The sequence below is a fragment of the Oryctolagus cuniculus genome, chromosome 14, assembly GCF_964237555.1.
Source record: "Oryctolagus cuniculus chromosome 14, mOryCun1.1, whole genome shotgun sequence".
In the NCBI taxonomy this organism is placed as follows: domain Eukaryota; kingdom Metazoa; phylum Chordata; class Mammalia; order Lagomorpha; family Leporidae; genus Oryctolagus; species Oryctolagus cuniculus.
This window is the reverse complement of record NC_091445.1, coordinates 76,199,504-76,215,706: the sequence shown is the minus strand read 5'-3', so window position 1 is coordinate 76,215,706 and position 16,203 is coordinate 76,199,504. Positions and strand designations below refer to the sequence as shown.

The 16,203-nt window shown below is 41.3% G+C and overlaps 1 protein-coding gene across 5 annotated transcripts in view; it reads left to right on the top strand.

Annotated features, from left to right (window-relative positions):
- The window catches only part of PLPP1 (phospholipid phosphatase 1), a 90,108-nt gene that overhangs the window by 15,536 nt on the left and 58,369 nt on the right, over positions 1 to 16,203 (top strand). Inside the window, exon 2 of one of the 5 annotated variants that reach the window (XM_051853467.2) lies at positions 11,582 to 11,681. The exons of the other annotated variants lie outside the window; for them this stretch is intronic. Within the exon in view, the coding sequence (XP_051709427.1) occupies positions 11,582 to 11,681 (100 nt within the window). The remainder of the gene's footprint in view (positions 1 to 11,581; positions 11,682 to 16,203) is intronic. 5 annotated transcript variants of the gene reach the window in all.

Sequence of the window (16,203 nt, the reverse complement as noted above, 5' to 3'; positions counted from 1 at the left end):
ATTTGAAAATTATGTGTTGTTGTCTTTTTGCTTCAGATCATACTTTGGTTATTTAGTTCTGTTGAACTTCACTTTCTTCATTTGTGTAATAAAGGGAACACTAATACATCACAGATTTGTTAGGATTAAATGAACATTTATGTAAATCAAGCACCTGCTTTTTGTTGTTGTTGTTGTTCCCCATGATAATAGCTGTTTATTGTATAGTCTTGCTCTTAGCCTTTTACAGGGGTTGGGAATGTCTGGCCTGTGGGCTGTATAAGTCATGTGAATTCATTTGTCCTGACCCTAGCAAGGCAGCTACAGGTGGGACTTGGAATTCAATAAATCTGTAGCAGGCTAATTTTTAACTTTTAAGTTGATAATTTTTTTTGTCCGTGAATGATGTGTAAATATCTAAATGGTCCATGGCAGAAAAAAAATTTTCCCTGGCCCTGCCTTAAAAGAATATGTGGAAATCCTTCTTCAGTTTATCTTCCATATAAAATAGCTTGGAAAAATGGATATGTGATGTGCTGCTGTTGCCAAACTTTCTTTGTCTGTATGCTTTATATTTGTATGCCTTAAAAAAATGTGTGTGTTAAACAAAGCTTACTAATTTAGATATGCCAAATTGGTGACTTCCTGCCAAACTAAGAGTTTTTATGTTTTTCGTCTGAGACACACCTTAGCATAAGCTTATTTTAGCTTCTGGACCCTTGCCACTTGCTATAATTTCAGAGTAGACATGATGGGTCCATTTACATACTTTTAAGATTTAACAAATTTTTTGTTTAGGGAGTGGGGATATGAGCTAACCGTCTTAAAATGTAAAGTCTAAGGTTTGGATATTATTTGGTTAATTACTTAAAATGTTTTACTTTTTAAATTCTTGACTTTTTTTACACATATTTTGAACACTGAGATAACTAAATCTTTAAGTACATATTGTACCAAAATGCTTTTTGAAATAATTTTGTCTAATTTCTGTCAGTTTGGTTGCTAAAGCAGTCTTCTTGTAAAGGCTTTAAGATTTGCTTTTGGGGCTAGTGTTGTGGAGTAGAGGTTAAACTGCTCTCTGTGATGCCAGCATCCTAAGTCAGAGGGCTAGTGTGAGTTCTGACTGCTCCACTTCTGATCCACCCCCTCTGCTAATGTGCCTGGGAAAAACAGCAGAAGATGGCCCAAATACTTGGACCCATGCCACCCATGAGGGAGATTTATATGGAATTCCAGGCCCCTAACTTCAGCCCAGTCCAGCCCTGGCCATTACGGCAGTTTAGAGGGTGAATCAGCGGATAGAAGATATCTATCCCTCTCCTTTTTCTCTCCCCGTATCAACCTGCCTTTCAAATAAATAAAATAAATTTTAAAAAAATTTGCTGTCAACCATACCTATACAACCTCTTAAGCATTTACCCTGCCCAGAAGATGACTACCCAAAAATTTTATAAGGGCATTACTTTATTTCAGAATCAATAAAATAGTAAACATATATTTGTTATTTTTTGGAAGATGGACCTATTTTTTAAAATATATATATTTAAAGATTTACTGATTTTTTTTTTCTTGGAAAAACAGCAACAGAGAGGGAGAGACAGATTTTCCATCTTCAGGTTCATTCCCCAAATATGACTGCAAGAGCCAGGTCTAGGCCAGGCAGAAGCCAGGATCCAAGAACTCCATCCTGATCTCCCAACATGGGTGGCAGGGGCACAAATACTTGGACCATCTTCTAATACCTTCCCAGGCAAGTTAGCAGGGAGCTTAATTTGAAGTGGGGGCAGTTGGGACTTGAACTGGCATTCAGGTAAGAGATACCAGCATTTAAAGTGGTGGCTTAAAACATGATGCTGTAACACTGGCCCCAAGACCTTACTATTGAATGGGGGAGGTTACTTCTTGCCCAGCTACTTACAATGGAGATTTCATTGGGTTGATTTGCTGAGTCTGGATAGTACATTTTTTTTTTAACTAAAGGCTTTATTTATTTTAAAGGCAGAGTTAGCAGAGCAGGCGAGAGAGGGAGAGGAAGAGAGAGAGTTGGATCTGCATCAACTGGTTCACTCCCCCAGTGATTGCAGTGGCCAAGGCTGAGCCAGGCTGAAGCTAGGAGCCTGGATCTCCCATGTGGGTGGCAGGGTCCCCCATGTGGGTGGCAGAGGTCCAAACTCTCGAGTCATCTGCTGCCGCCTTTCCAGACCCATTACTGCAGGGAGCTAGATCAGCAGTGGAGCAGCTGGGACTGGAACCAGCACCTGTATCAGATGCCACACAGGCTCCTCATTGCTTCTCCAGAGAAAGGGAATGAGATATTCTTACCCAAATACAGGAGGCTTTCTTTTACAAGTTAAATAATAGTTGGACTAAAGTAAGATTAAACTCTGTAGACACTCTACTTCAAAGAGGAATCTCCCCTTTGAGTCCCTCTCTACATTGTCTTGTGAAATATGTTGGCTATTGACACACCGTTGAAGAAACAGAAAGAAAAACAAAGTAGATGAGTTAATGTTTAGTGAAGTGTTCCTGTGCATCTGTTACAAATTTTCCAAGTTAAATTTACTTTTCTACTACATAAGCTTCCTATATCTTTTTTTCCCCCCAAAGGTTTATAGTTAGTAATATTTTGTTTTTACTTTTGACTTGGGAAGTACCTGTTTTGCTGTATAGATTTGGCATAATCTATTTAACTCCCATTTTTGGTCATTAGAATCTTGGATGATATAGAATACTGCCACTTGTAAGTTCTAGGTTTTTTTCCTTAAATAACTATTCTTGATTTGTAAACTTTCTGAAATGAATATATAATACAGTGGTAAGTTCTAAAAGATCCACAAAAGAAAATAAGTATCAGTGGTAAATCCTCTTACTACTACCCAGAGATGATCCCTTTAATTAATTGGTTGTATCTTTCCAGTGCCTTTAAAAAAAATCCATATACTGTTCAGCGCAGTGGCTCACTTGGTTAATCCTCTGCCTGCGGTGCCAGCATCCCATATGGGTGCCTGGTTCTAGTCCCAGTTGCTCCTCTTCCAGTCCAGCTCTCTGCTGTGGCCTGGGAAGGCAGTGGAGGATGGCCCAGGTGCTTGGGCCCCTGCACCTGCATGGGAGACCAGGAAGAAATACCTGGCTCCTGGCTTCAGATCGGTGCAGTGTCGGCCGTAGTGGCCATTTGGGGAGTGAACCAACAGAAGGAAGACCTTTCTCTCTGTCTCTCTCACTGTCTATAACTCTGTCAAATAAAAAAAAAAAATCCAAGTTGAGATGTTTCTGCATATATTATTTTTTTAAAGGTTTATTTATTTATTTGAAAGGCAGTGTTATAGAGAGGCAGAGGCAGAGAGAGAGAAAGAAATCTTCCATCTGCTGGTTCACTCCCCAAATGGCCTCAGTGGCTGGAGCTGGATCGGAAATGGAACAGCTGGGACTCGAACTGGCGCCCATATGGGATGCTGGGACTGTAGGCCGTGGCTTTACCTGTTACGCCATAGCACTGGCCCCTCTGTGTATATTCTTTGCAATTTTTACCATAGTGTCCTACAAAGTTTTAATGGTCTTGTGGTATTTCATTGTGTGTATTAGGCATTAGCTACTTTACTCCCATCTTTGAATTAGCAATTTTTGTGGTGTTGTGCCATCAGCATCCTTTCAGAAACTAGAAAACCTGGGGCAGCTTACCCCAGAACCAACTCCATGTCCTCTGGCCTTTTTTGCCTGCTTGTCTTTCCTTTCCAGTGAGTTCTTTAACAAGAAAATCGGATCAAGTGAAAAATTCTTCAAATAGTTTATTTGATTATCAGGGAGTGAACATGCTGTCTTCTGTGAATTTGGTGATTAAAGAGACAGACATTTTATTTACAGGGATAAGGAATTACAATACATGCATTAAGTGATAGCTTTGTGTCTGTATCAGATCGATAAACGCTCAGAAAGATAGCAGGGCCTGGGAGGGCAGTAAACAGGTGAAATATGAGGAAAATAAGCATTTGTTAAACCCTGTTAATGTGCCAAGTTCTATGTTAGGCACAGTATGAGGCTCTTAGTTTGCAACAGTTCTGGGAGGTGCATTAATAGTGTTTATGCCCACTTAATAGATGAGGAAATTGAATTCAGACAAGTAAATAATTTGCCCAGGCTTATTCAAACAGTAACTGGGAGAATGCCAAAAGTCAACCCAGTATATTTTGACTATCCAGTTCTGTCCAGGACTCCACCCTGCCACACCAAAGGAAGGATTCCAAGAGTAGCTGAATAGAAGGAAGAATGGCAAGTAGGTGTTGGCCAGGTGGAAGGGGTAGGTCACTGCATAGAGCCTGTCAAAAGGTTTGAAACAGTGGGGGAGTAGAGGTGAGAAGAGGCTTAATCTGACATTTAGTTGTTTTTATTTAAATTTATATATAGTAAAATGTATTTTTGGAATACAGTTCTGTGAATTTAGGCCATTTAGAATTTAATCATATATAATCATAAATAATCACAACATAATCAAAGGACAGAATTGATTGGTGGATTACCCTCCACTGTTCCTTCATGTTTCTCATTTATCATCAGCTCCTCCCACCATCCTCCACAGTGATCTGTTCTATATCCTATAATGTCACATAAATGGAATGTCATACAATGTCATATAAGTAGAATCATAGTATGTAGCCTTTTGAGTCTGAACTCTTTCATGTAGCATAATGGATTTCTGAATAGGCCTACCATTTATGGTATAAATGCTACTGTACAACTTGTCTATAGTTTTTTGCTCCTTTCAAGATGTGCTTATATCATGCCCAATTCTAGTGCCTTATAAATAGAATGGTTTTTGGCTGAGAAATTATTAAGTTACAGCTTCAAATACTAAGAAATTCCCAAAGAGTCCATTCCTATTAAGTGCGAAGGAAAAGGGAAGATAGAAAAATAATCAGCTGTCAAGGGAGATCTTCCTGAGCTCACAGCTTATTGTGACAAGTTACCTATCCCACCCTTAGCAGGCCAGACAGGATGGAGAATTGTAAATGAGGTCTTGATGGTTTTTGTCCCTGCCTGGTAACTGAATGCCAATCTGATTGTCAAGTTTTTTTTTTTCTCCTTTGAAATTGTACTTAAAGCCAACTGCTACCAGTCCCTTTGGGTTTTCCTTTCTTGGAAGCCCCCCTCCACGGCGCTCTGGCTGGAGGTCCTTGATTCTAATAAATACTTCAAAAATATTAAAACAAATCATCTGTCTCTCCCCACACTCTTTTAACTTGGGTCATTGCCTTGCTATTTGCATATAGTCACCCACATGGAAAGTTTGCTACTGATTGTGACCTTTGTCAGCCTGAAAAAAAAAAAAAAAGGGAACAGCTGTTACCATGAGGGAGTGGATGGGAATTCATGTTGTCCTTGGCCAGTTGGCACTGTTTCAGTGTGCCTTTCTGGGGAGGGAGTGCAACAGGTGACCAGCTTCTTGGATTTTTTGTTGTTGTTGTTGTTGTTGTTAGTATGTAAATAAATAGGTTTAATTTGTTTATTATTTGTACAGAAATCTTGGAGTCCATATTAAAGTGGCTGCCCTAAGAGTTCTGGCTTTTTTTTTTTTTTAAAGCTGTTTACATATGTACACAAATTTATTTTGAGTGTTTTAAAGAACTAAGACACTCGAGGTTGAATATATTATAGGTAGTTATTGACTTGAAGCCACAAAATGTAAAAACCTTTGATAAATGTCCCCCAAACTGCTTTTTCACCCTTTTGTCTCAACTTAAAAAAAAATAGTACTTTTTATAGTAAAACCATGTCAGCCACAGAGAGGTGGTGACTGCAAGCCAGTGACCAGAGTGTAGGTGTCTCTAAAAGCTGAGAGTGCACTGTTCTTTGCACTCTTGCCCTTTGAGAGCCATCTCTGTGACTCATAACCAAATAGACAGTGCTCTCTAGCACTGACCTCTCCCACTTGCCTCAGCTCTGCCCTCCAAGTCCACATCCACGTCCACCTCCACCTTGTACAACCTCATTGTCCTGAAGTACAGCTTTCACCAAATCCTCTTTCTCAGCAACCAGTGCTGAGTTTTCAAGTTTATTGAAACATACTGCTTCATTTTTTTCTTTTAATCGCATGGTAACTGATTGAGACTAGTTACCAATCTTCTATTCATTTGTAATTCCCTTTCCCACTGAGTTGTTTTGAATGGCTTTTGTACTTCTTTAAAAACTCTGCTGTCCTCTGCTCCTCTCATTCCTTAGCAAAGTAGTGTTTTCCATTTTATTTAGAATAGGGGTTTAGGGTAGATAAGTACAGCTTGGAATCCTGGCTGTACAACTTACTGTCAAGGTGCAAACCTGCATAGATTTGAGTCTTCCCCTGCCTCTCACCACCTATTGTCCTGGTTCATTATCTTGGACTGCCCCTTGATGCTGCCACTAAAAGCTTAAAGCAGGACAGGGCTCTTCCAGTAGCAGCTAGTGTCTGTTCTGAGTGGCCAGTGCTGGTGCAGTACTAGTTGTTAAATATTTTAAATTTCACCCGTACTTATTATATATATATATATATATGACTTTAATTAAGTTACTTATCCTTTCTGAGTCATTTCTTGATCTTTAAATTGGGGATAATGATACCTGTTTTACTGGTGACTGTTCGTTCATTAAATATTTGCCAAGGACCTCCCTTATTCTAGGCAGTGACTTAGGTATTTGGGGTATATTGGTAAACAAAACGAAAATATCTATGCCTTCTTGGGACTGTGACCTGGAATGATGAGGATTAAATAAAATTAATGTTCAGTGTTCATTGTGGTAGCAGATATATAGAACTGCTCCAGTGCCTTGGCTCGGTTTCTTCTTTGCCATTCTGTTTCTATCAGGGCCAGCAGAGATGGTATGGGGAGACCTTTGTATTTGATTTGTATAGATACCTGTGCAGTGTAGTCAGGCCCAGTTCTGATAACTTGGTATGACCTCTCCAAATAGGACCCAGGACCTGACTTTACTGCCTAACTAGTCAAATCAACTGTGAAGCTATTTAAAATCTTAAATACACTAGCTGCTCCTAATAGTCTTGGTTGTCTGCCCATGCCTACCCTTATATTTCTTCCCATTCCCCTTGGATCTGACATCATCCATTTTCCTCATTCTTGAATTGTCAGGTTCCCCTCCTCATTCCCCCTTCTTAGCTTACTGTCACATCTTTTGCATTAAAATAAACCCAAAAATCTTTACTGTGCTGCACTATTTTCCTCCAAATAGGCCAAGGCCTCTTCTTCCTTCCTTTTCAGAAAGACATTTTAAAGTTGTCTGTATCTACTTATTCCATATTTCTTTTATTTTTCTTTAATTCTTTTCAGTCTTTCTGTTGAGGATTGTCTGAGATCCTTTGCCTGTAGTTTATCTTTTTCTGTTGTGCTTCCTTGAAAGTGACGTATTTTATTGGTAAAACAATGTGAAACCAGTGGGTTGGCTTATGGCCTCAGTGACCTGGGTTTGAATCCTAATTCTGCATCCTGAATGGCCTTGAACAGGTTTCATCTTCACAGTTTTGGAATAATATTGACTTTAAAGTTTTTGGAGGATTAGAAAGCTATAAAACTTAGCATACTGTCAGGCTGTATGATACGAGTTAAGAGAAAAATAGCCAATATTGGGGCAGGCCTTCAGCCTAGTGGTTTGGCTACTACTTCGGTCACCTTTGTCCCATATTGGAATGCCTAGGTTTGAGTTCCAGCTTCATTCCTGGTTTCAACTTTCTCCCAATGCAAACCTTGGGAAGCAGCCAGTGGTGACTCAACTATTTGAGTCCCTGTCACCCATGTGAGAGACCTGGATTGAGGTCATAGCTCCTGGCTTCTGCCTGGTCCAGCCCTAGGAATTGTGGGAGATCAGATGGGATCTCAAATGATGTCACAGAAGATGAGAGATCACTGTCTCTTTTTTTTTTTTTGGACAGGCAGAGTGGACAGTGAGAGAGAGAGACAGAGAGAAAGGTCTTCCTTTGCCGTTGGTTCACCCTCCAATGGCCGCCGCGGCCGGCGCGCTGAGGCCTGCGCACCGCGCTGATCCGATGGCAGAAACCAGGTACTTCTCCTGGTCTCCCATGGGGTGCAGGGCCCAATACTTGGGCCATCCTCCACTGCACTCCCTGGCCACAGCAGAGAGCTGGCCTGGAAGAGGGGCAACCGGGACAGAATCCGGCGCCCCGACCGGGACTAGAACCCGGTGTGCCGGCGCTGCAAGGCGGAGGATTAGCCTACTGAGCCGCAGCGCCGGCCTAAGATCACTGTCTCTTAAAAAAAAGTAGCCACTGTTAATGACATTTTTGAAAACACTCCTTCACTCTCCCTGACTCTGTTCTGTTATTTACTTTTTTAAGGGTTTCTGAAAGGCAGAGTTACAGAGAGGGAGAGACAGAGAGATATCTTCATTTGCTGGTTCACTCCCAAAGGGCTGCAAAGGTTGGTGTTGAGCCGTTTTGAAGCCAGGAGCCAGGAATTACTTCCAGGTCTCCCATGTGGTTGCCATGGCCCAAGGACTTAGGCCGTCTTCTGCTTTCCTAGGAGCATTAACAGAGGGCTGGATCAGAACTGGAACAGCCAGGACTCAAACCAGCAGCCATGTAGGATGCTGGCACTGAAGGTGGAGGCTTCACCTCTGCCACAGTGCCAGTCCCTCTTTTATTTACTTACACCTTTTCTGTCACAGGTTAAGCATCCTTCATCGGAAAATTCAAAATCCTCCCAAATCGTAAACTTTTTCAGTGTCAGGATGACACTTAGAAAGTTTTGGATTTTGAAACACTACAGATTTTGTATTTTCAGATTAGGAGTGGTCAACCGATGAAGCCTATGCAGGTATTCCCAAATGCAAAAATCCTGAAATTGGAAAGAACTCTAGTTTCAGCATTTTAGGTCAGGGATACTTAACCTATAGTTCATTTATTCTTAGCTCTGTTTCTGTTTTCTTTCCAAGAATATAAGGTCTTAGCATTTTTTTCTTAGTGTCTTAATAAAATCTAATGGTTTCAGCTATCCTTTTATGATTAATAATTCCACATTCTCTCCTAAATGCCAGATAAGAATGTCTGGCTGTATATTAGACCTGAAATGTTTGTCAGAGATGAGGAATAATTATCAGGAGGGAGTTTCTGCATTTGATCTGTAGAGGAAACAAACTGATATCTTACCTGGAAAACTAAATAGTTTTACTACTTAAATTGTTAAATTTCTGAGTAACTTTAAATTTTTTAAGATTAATTTATTTGAAAGGCAGAGCAACAGGGTGGGGTTGGGGTGGGGGGAGAAGGAGAGAAAGAGACAGACAATGGCCAGGGCTGATCCAGGCCAAAGCCAGGAGCCCAGAACTCCATCTGTGTCTCCTGTATAGGATTGCAGGGGCCCAAGTATTTGGGCCATCTGCTGCTGCTTTCCAAGACACATTAGCAGGGGACTGGGTTGGAACTGTAGTAGCCAGGAGTAGCTGGGACTTGAACCGCCACTCATATATGGTATGCCAGTGTTTGAAGGGGTGTCCTAACCCGCTGCACCACACCAACGGGCCCTTCAGTGACTGACTTTTGGACAGTTCACAATCTTTGGTGAAGAAGAGGAAGAAAATGCTTTCTACTCAGAAATAACAGATAACTGTTGATTAGTTGGAAGATTTTTCATGTGATTCCTGAGAGAATTTGTGACACCTGTTTCCAAAGAAAGCAACAAAAACATTGCATGTTTTCTCTTACAAAAATGTATTTTGCCCAAACTGAGTTGGACACAAAGAACATTCCTCAAATTCGTAATGAGTAGAACTTTCTAAAAACTGCTCAGGTAACACAAAGTAGTAGAGAGCCAAAAACATTTTATTTACTTCTAACCTTTGACTGCTAAAAGGAGAAAATGAAAGGGTTTGTAGAAGCATATTTCACAAAAGTAACTGTAGACTTACTTGTCAGATCCAAATATACATGTAGAAAAATGCACAAACATGGTTAAATTTACCTATGCTGGGATTTATTTGGCAGACGGGAAATGGAATGTGTTTTTTACATAGGAGTTTTATCCATTGCCTCTTTGGTAGTCCATCAGCTCCTAGAAGCAAATGATTCCCTCATGGTTTATTTTCTTAAAAATACCACTGAGGTTTCACATTTCTCTTTCATAATTTGCAGCAAAGTGTATTGGACACTAGATTGACTACTGAGCCCAAATGTAGTAGAGTAGGAAGTATCATAAGGCACATGGAACAACTTTAACCAACAATCTAACCAACAGAAGAAAATCAGCTGTTTGTATACACAGTTGGTTAGGCTCTTGGAATCATGGACTGAAGGGCTCTAAACGATAATGTCATTTTTTTCTCATTGACGGATAAGGAAACTGAGATCTTGATGGTTAATTGTTTCCCTAAAAGAGAAGCCTTATTTTGTGGTGAAAGGAAGAGAAGCATTTTGTTAATATCTTGCCTTCCCTCCTTACCAACTGTGTAACACTGGTTATCTGCCCTAATACACACCCGAGAGCTGGTGTGTACTCCTGGGTGAATTAGTGTCTGAGTTTTTGATAAAATTTAGCCCAGAGATATAGTGAGTGCATCTAAAAGTTTTGAATAATAAACTGTTTGTGTTTTTCTCTTATTTTTTAAAGCTAAAGCAAAGACTGACATTTCATTAACCTGTTGGAAAAAACTCATTTGGTTTTGTTGATTTGTTTTCTATTTCTTTATGTGCAGTAATTCTTTTAAGAAATAAGTTATTGGAGCTGGCATTGTGGCATAGCAGGTTAAGTCTCTGCCCACGATGCTAACATCCTATATGGGTGTTGGTTTGCGACCCTGCTGCTCCATTTCCAATTCAGCTCCCTGTTAATGTACCTGGGGAAGCAGTGGAAGATGGCCCAAGGGCTTGGGACCCTGCATCCACTTGAGAGACCCAGAAGCAGCTTCAGGCCCCTGGCTTCGACCTGGCCCAACCGCAGCTGATGTGGCCATTTGGGGAGTGAGCCAGTGGAAGGAAGATCTGTCATTCTGTGTCTCTACTCCTCTCTCTCTAACTCTGCCTTTCAAGTAAATAAAAAATAAATCTTAGGGCCGGCGCTGTGGCATAACGGATGAGGCCGCCACCTGCAATGCTGGCATCCCATATGGGCACTGGTTCAAGTCCCGGCTGCTACACTTTGATCTGGCTCGCTGGTTTGAGACCCGGCTGCTCCGCTTCGATCTGGCTCTCCGCTATGGCCTGGGAAAGCAGTGGAGGATGGTCGAAGTCTCTGGGCCCCTGCACACACCTGGGAGACCAGAAGCTCCGGGCTCCTGACTTCACATTGCCCCAGCTCCAGCCGTTGCTGCCATTTGGGGAGTGAACCAGTGAATGGAAGACCTCTCTCTTGTTCTCTCTCTGCCTCTGCCTCTCTGTAACTCTTTCAAATAAATAAATAAAAATAAATATAATATATACTATAAATATATTTAAATATAAATATAAATAAAAATCCTAAAGTTACTTTTATTTTTAAAGTAGGAATTTAAGACTAATTTTCATATGTTATATTTTAGCTGTATACTCAAGATTTGATTTATTCAGTTTAACTATTTTGTAATTTATATTTTGACTTTTTCTTGACCTATGATTTGTTTATTGGAGAGACAGAGAGCAATAAGGTGCTCCCATCCTCTGGTTGACTCCCCAAATACCTGCTGTGCTGAGCCAGGGACCCAACTACATGAGCCAACACCTGCTACTTCCCAGGGTATGTATCAGCAGAAAGCTGAAATCATGACCAGAGGTAGAACTTGAACCTAGGGTATGTGGGCATCCCAACCAGCATCTTAACTGCTGTGTTAAACACCTGCCCCTGATATTTTGACTTCTGCATTTTCAGACATGCAGATTTTGGGGTGACTGTTCTTTCTTTTTTCCTCATAGAATTGTTAGGCTTAGATAATACTTGTGCATAGGCAAATAGTAGGTATTAAATAAAGGTTTCCATTTTCCCTTAAATAGATGCATGATTTTGATATTAGAACAGGGAACATAGAATTGCCAGTAAGTGTAAATAATACAAATAATGGCTTTAGTTCTAGACTATTGACAAATAAGGAGATGAAGTCTAGAGAGTAAAGGGGAATGATAAGAGATTAAGCTTGGGAGGAGGGAAGAGAGGGGAAGTCAGAGGAAATAGGAATATAAAGTTGAATCAGTTTTAGTCTTCGAAATCCTGTTCTATGATTACTTTAGTCTGTGGGCTTTAGGTTCTTATTTTAAATTATATTTCTTTTTTTAATTAAAGATTTATTTATTTGAAAGTCTGAGTCCGTTAGCAAGGAGCTGGATGGGAAGTGGAGTAGCCAGGATGCGAACCAGTGCCCATGTGGGATGCTGGCATTGCGGGCAGCAGTTTAACCTGCTGTGCCACAACCCCAGCCCCAAGTTATATTTCTTATACTTTTATAATAGAAGCATTCATAGATGCCGTTTTGGAGGGGAGGGTTGATACATGTTGTGAAATAGTATGGCAGAAGTCTGTGTTTTTGAGGAAAGGATCCATAGTTTCATTGTCTTAAAGAGATTCCTGAGAAATTAAGAACTTCTGCTTTATCTTTTTAACATGATGTTGAATTATTTATCCCCACATCTTAATTATTTATTTTTAATAAAAAGCTGTACAGTACCATGTGATGTTCTAGTACATTTATACACGTGTAATGCTCAGAGTAAATATATTTGTCTTTAAGCATTTAGCTTTTCTTTATGTTGAAAGCATCCCAAATCCTATCTTCCAGTTTGTTTTTTTAATAAGCAGTACATTAACATTATCTGTAGTCTTTCTTAATGTTATCCAGGTGTAAGAACCTCTCTTTTAGAGTCTTTATCAGGTGGTAGATTTGAGAAGCCTCACAGGGAATTCTTTTTCCTGCTGGAGCAATAATGACTGCTTCCCACTAGAGTGTGATTTAACATGCCTTATAATTCCTTAGGTGAACACTGGATGACTAGACATGTTAACAAGAGTATCTAGCTTTTACTAAAGTGAAATTTAAAGCTGCATGACATTTTATAATAAAGTATACATATTGTGATACCTGGTATGAACTATAGAAACTTAAATGCCTGTGATTAGTATGATCTTTATATAAACTATGCCAAGTGTTCTTAGCCTCTCCAGAGTTCCAGGAGTAAGAGGAAGCTTGGTAGCTGCTGTGGAGATGGGGTGCTATAAAGAGGAGCTTTGGGTAGCTAGAAGACAGGAGACAGTGCCTGGCTAGAGATGAAGAATTGCCCCTCTCCCTCAAATTAAAAAAAAAAAAAAAAGTATTTGAGAGACAGACTGAGTGAGCCAGAGCAAGAGACCCAACACAAATCATGCTTCCATTTGCTGGCTCACTTTCCAAATGCCCCCAACCGTCCATGCTGGGCCAGGCCGAAGCTGAGAATCAGGGATTCAGTCTAGGCGTCCGTGTGGGTGGCAGGGATCCAACTACTTGCGCTAACATTGTTGCCTCCTGAGATCTGCTTTAACAGAAAGCTGGAATTGGGAGTAGAGCTGGTACTCAAACCCAGACTGATATGAGGTGTGGGCATCCCAAGTGGTGTGTTAACTGCTATGCCAAATGCTCACCCAAGTTTTTGTTGGTAATTTTCTCGATTTTACAGCAGGAAATTCGTAATACATTTGTATATAAAGATATATGTAGCTGTATGTGCAAGTACCTTAGTGTGGAGGTGACTTACAATGGGTGTTCAAGAATTGTTTCCATTCTTCTTGAGAAGGGTCATGTGCTCGTGAGATGATTAACTGGTCAGTTTGAGAAGTGAAACTCTTAAGGGCTAACAATAAATATCCACCAAAAACCACAGTGTAAACTCTTGCATCATAAAGCAGACCTTTCTCTTAAGCATGTTTGTGTTTTCTGATTCAGGCTTATAAATTGTTCTAAGATTAGCAAAATTGCTATTTAAGTGTCTTAAAGGTAGGCTGCTCTGATTATTTTAGGTGCTTCCAGTAAAAGCAAATATATATCTTTTCAAAAGAATTATTTTATTTATTTGAAAGTCAAAGTTACACAGAGAGAGGAGAGGCAGAGAGAGAGAGAGGTCTTCCATTCCGCTGGTTCACTCCCCAAATGATTGCAATGGCTAGAGCTGAGCCGACCCAAAGCCAGGAGCCAGGAGCTTCCTCCAGGTTTCCCATGAGGTTGCAGGGGCCCAAGGAGTTGGGCCATCTTTTATTGCTTTCCTAGGCGATAGCAGAAAGCTGGATCTGAAGAGGAGCAGCCAGGACTTGAACCGGCGCCCATATGGGATGCCAGTGCTGCAGGCTGCGGCTTTAACCTGCTGCACCACAGCACCAGCCCCACAAATATATTTTTTAAAAGCATTATTTGAAAGACAGAGTTACAGAGAGTCAAAGATCTTCCATCCAGTGGTTCACTCCTGAAACGGCTGCAATGGCCAGGGCTGGGCCAGGCCAAAGCCAAGAGCCTGCAGCTTCTTCTGAGTCTCCAACATGGGTGTAGAGTCCCAAACATTTGGCTATCTTCCACTGCTTTCTCAGGCAGGGAGCTGGAACCGAAGTGGAGCAGCTGGGTCTTGAACTGTGCCTTTATGGGATGCGGTGTTGTAGGCAGCGGCCTAACCACTTACCCCACAACACTAGCCCAAGGGCAAATACTTATTAGTGAATAAGAGACCACATTATAATTTTTAAAAAAGTTTATTTTATTTAATTGAAAGGCAGAATTACAGAGAGGCAGGGGCAGAGAGAGAGAGAGAGAGAGAAAGAGAGAGAGAGAGAGGTATTCCATCTGCTGGTTCACTCCCCAGATGGCTGCAGTGGCTGGAGCTATGCTGATCTGAAGCCAGGAGCCAAGAGCTTCTTCTGGTCTCCCAAATGGGTGCAGGGACCCAAGGACTTGGGCCATCTTCTGCTTTCCCAGGCCATAGCAGAGAGCTGGATCAGAAATGGAGCAGCTGGGACTCGAACCAGCACCTATATGGGGGTGCCAGCACTGCAGGTGGCGGCTTTACCCACTAAGGCACAACACCAGCCCCCACATTATGATTTATCCTTTTTACTGAAAGTGCATAGTTTATTATTTACTATAAAGTTGTACTTTTTACGTGGAAATCTTGGAACAAAGTCACAGATGTCTAATGCTTTTGCTAACGTGTAGACTGGATAACAGGTTGGAAATGCAACACTTAACCTGCATCATGGAGTGGGATATGTAAGCGTGTGATGTATGATGCAGTTTCAGATCTGATAGTTTCTAATGGTTCTAGAGAAGCTACTAGAATGGATCTGGAGCTGATGCATAATTGTTTGTTCCTATTTGGAAGTATGATTGCTTTTTACTCCTCAGCATCTCATTTGGAAATCTGATCCTTCTGCTTTCCTGCAGGGAAGTTGTGGACTTCTAGGTGAATCAGGAAAGAAGATGCAATTGGGGACCTCCTTTTCTCTTTATGTATCTTCTTGTTATCCACAGAATATAGTATAAATTATTTTTTTCTATTTTATTTTTATTTACTTGAAAGAGTTACAGAGAGCGAGAGAGAAATCTTCCATCCACTGGTTTACTCCCCAAATGGCCACAACAGCCAGAGCTGAGCTGATCCGAAGCCAGGAGCTTCTTCTGGGTCTCCCAGTGGGTGTGGGGGCCCAAATCCATCTTCTGCTGCTTTCCCAGGTGCATTAGCAGGGAGCTGGATCAAAAGTGGAGCAGCTGGGACTGCAACCAGAGTTCATATGGGATGCCAGTGCTGCAGGCTGGGGGCTTTAACCTGCTGTCACAGCACCAGCCCTTAAAATTCTTATTTTTTTTTAAGATTTATTTATTTGTTTGAAAGTCAGGGTTACACAGAAAGACGAGAGGCAGACAAAGGGATCTCTTCCATCTGCTGGTTCACTCTCCAGTTGGCCGCAACAGCTGGAGCTGTGCCAGTCCAAAGCCAGGAGCTTCTTCTGGGTGTCCCATGCAGGTGCAGAGGCCCAAGGACTTGGACCATCTTCTACTGCTTTCTCAGGCCATAGCAGAGAGCTGGATCAGAAGTGGAGCAGCCGGGACTCGAACTGGTGCCCACATGCGATGCCAGCACTGCAGGTGACGGCCTCACCTGCTATGCCCCAGCGCCAGCCCCAGCCCTTAAAATTCTTAATACATATTCTTAAAACAGGCTCTGTAAATTATGTAAACTCTTCTGAGTGATCCACTTCTAGTTACCATCTGTTCCCTCTGAGATCCTGACTGGTCTAACTTGTCTCCTGCCTC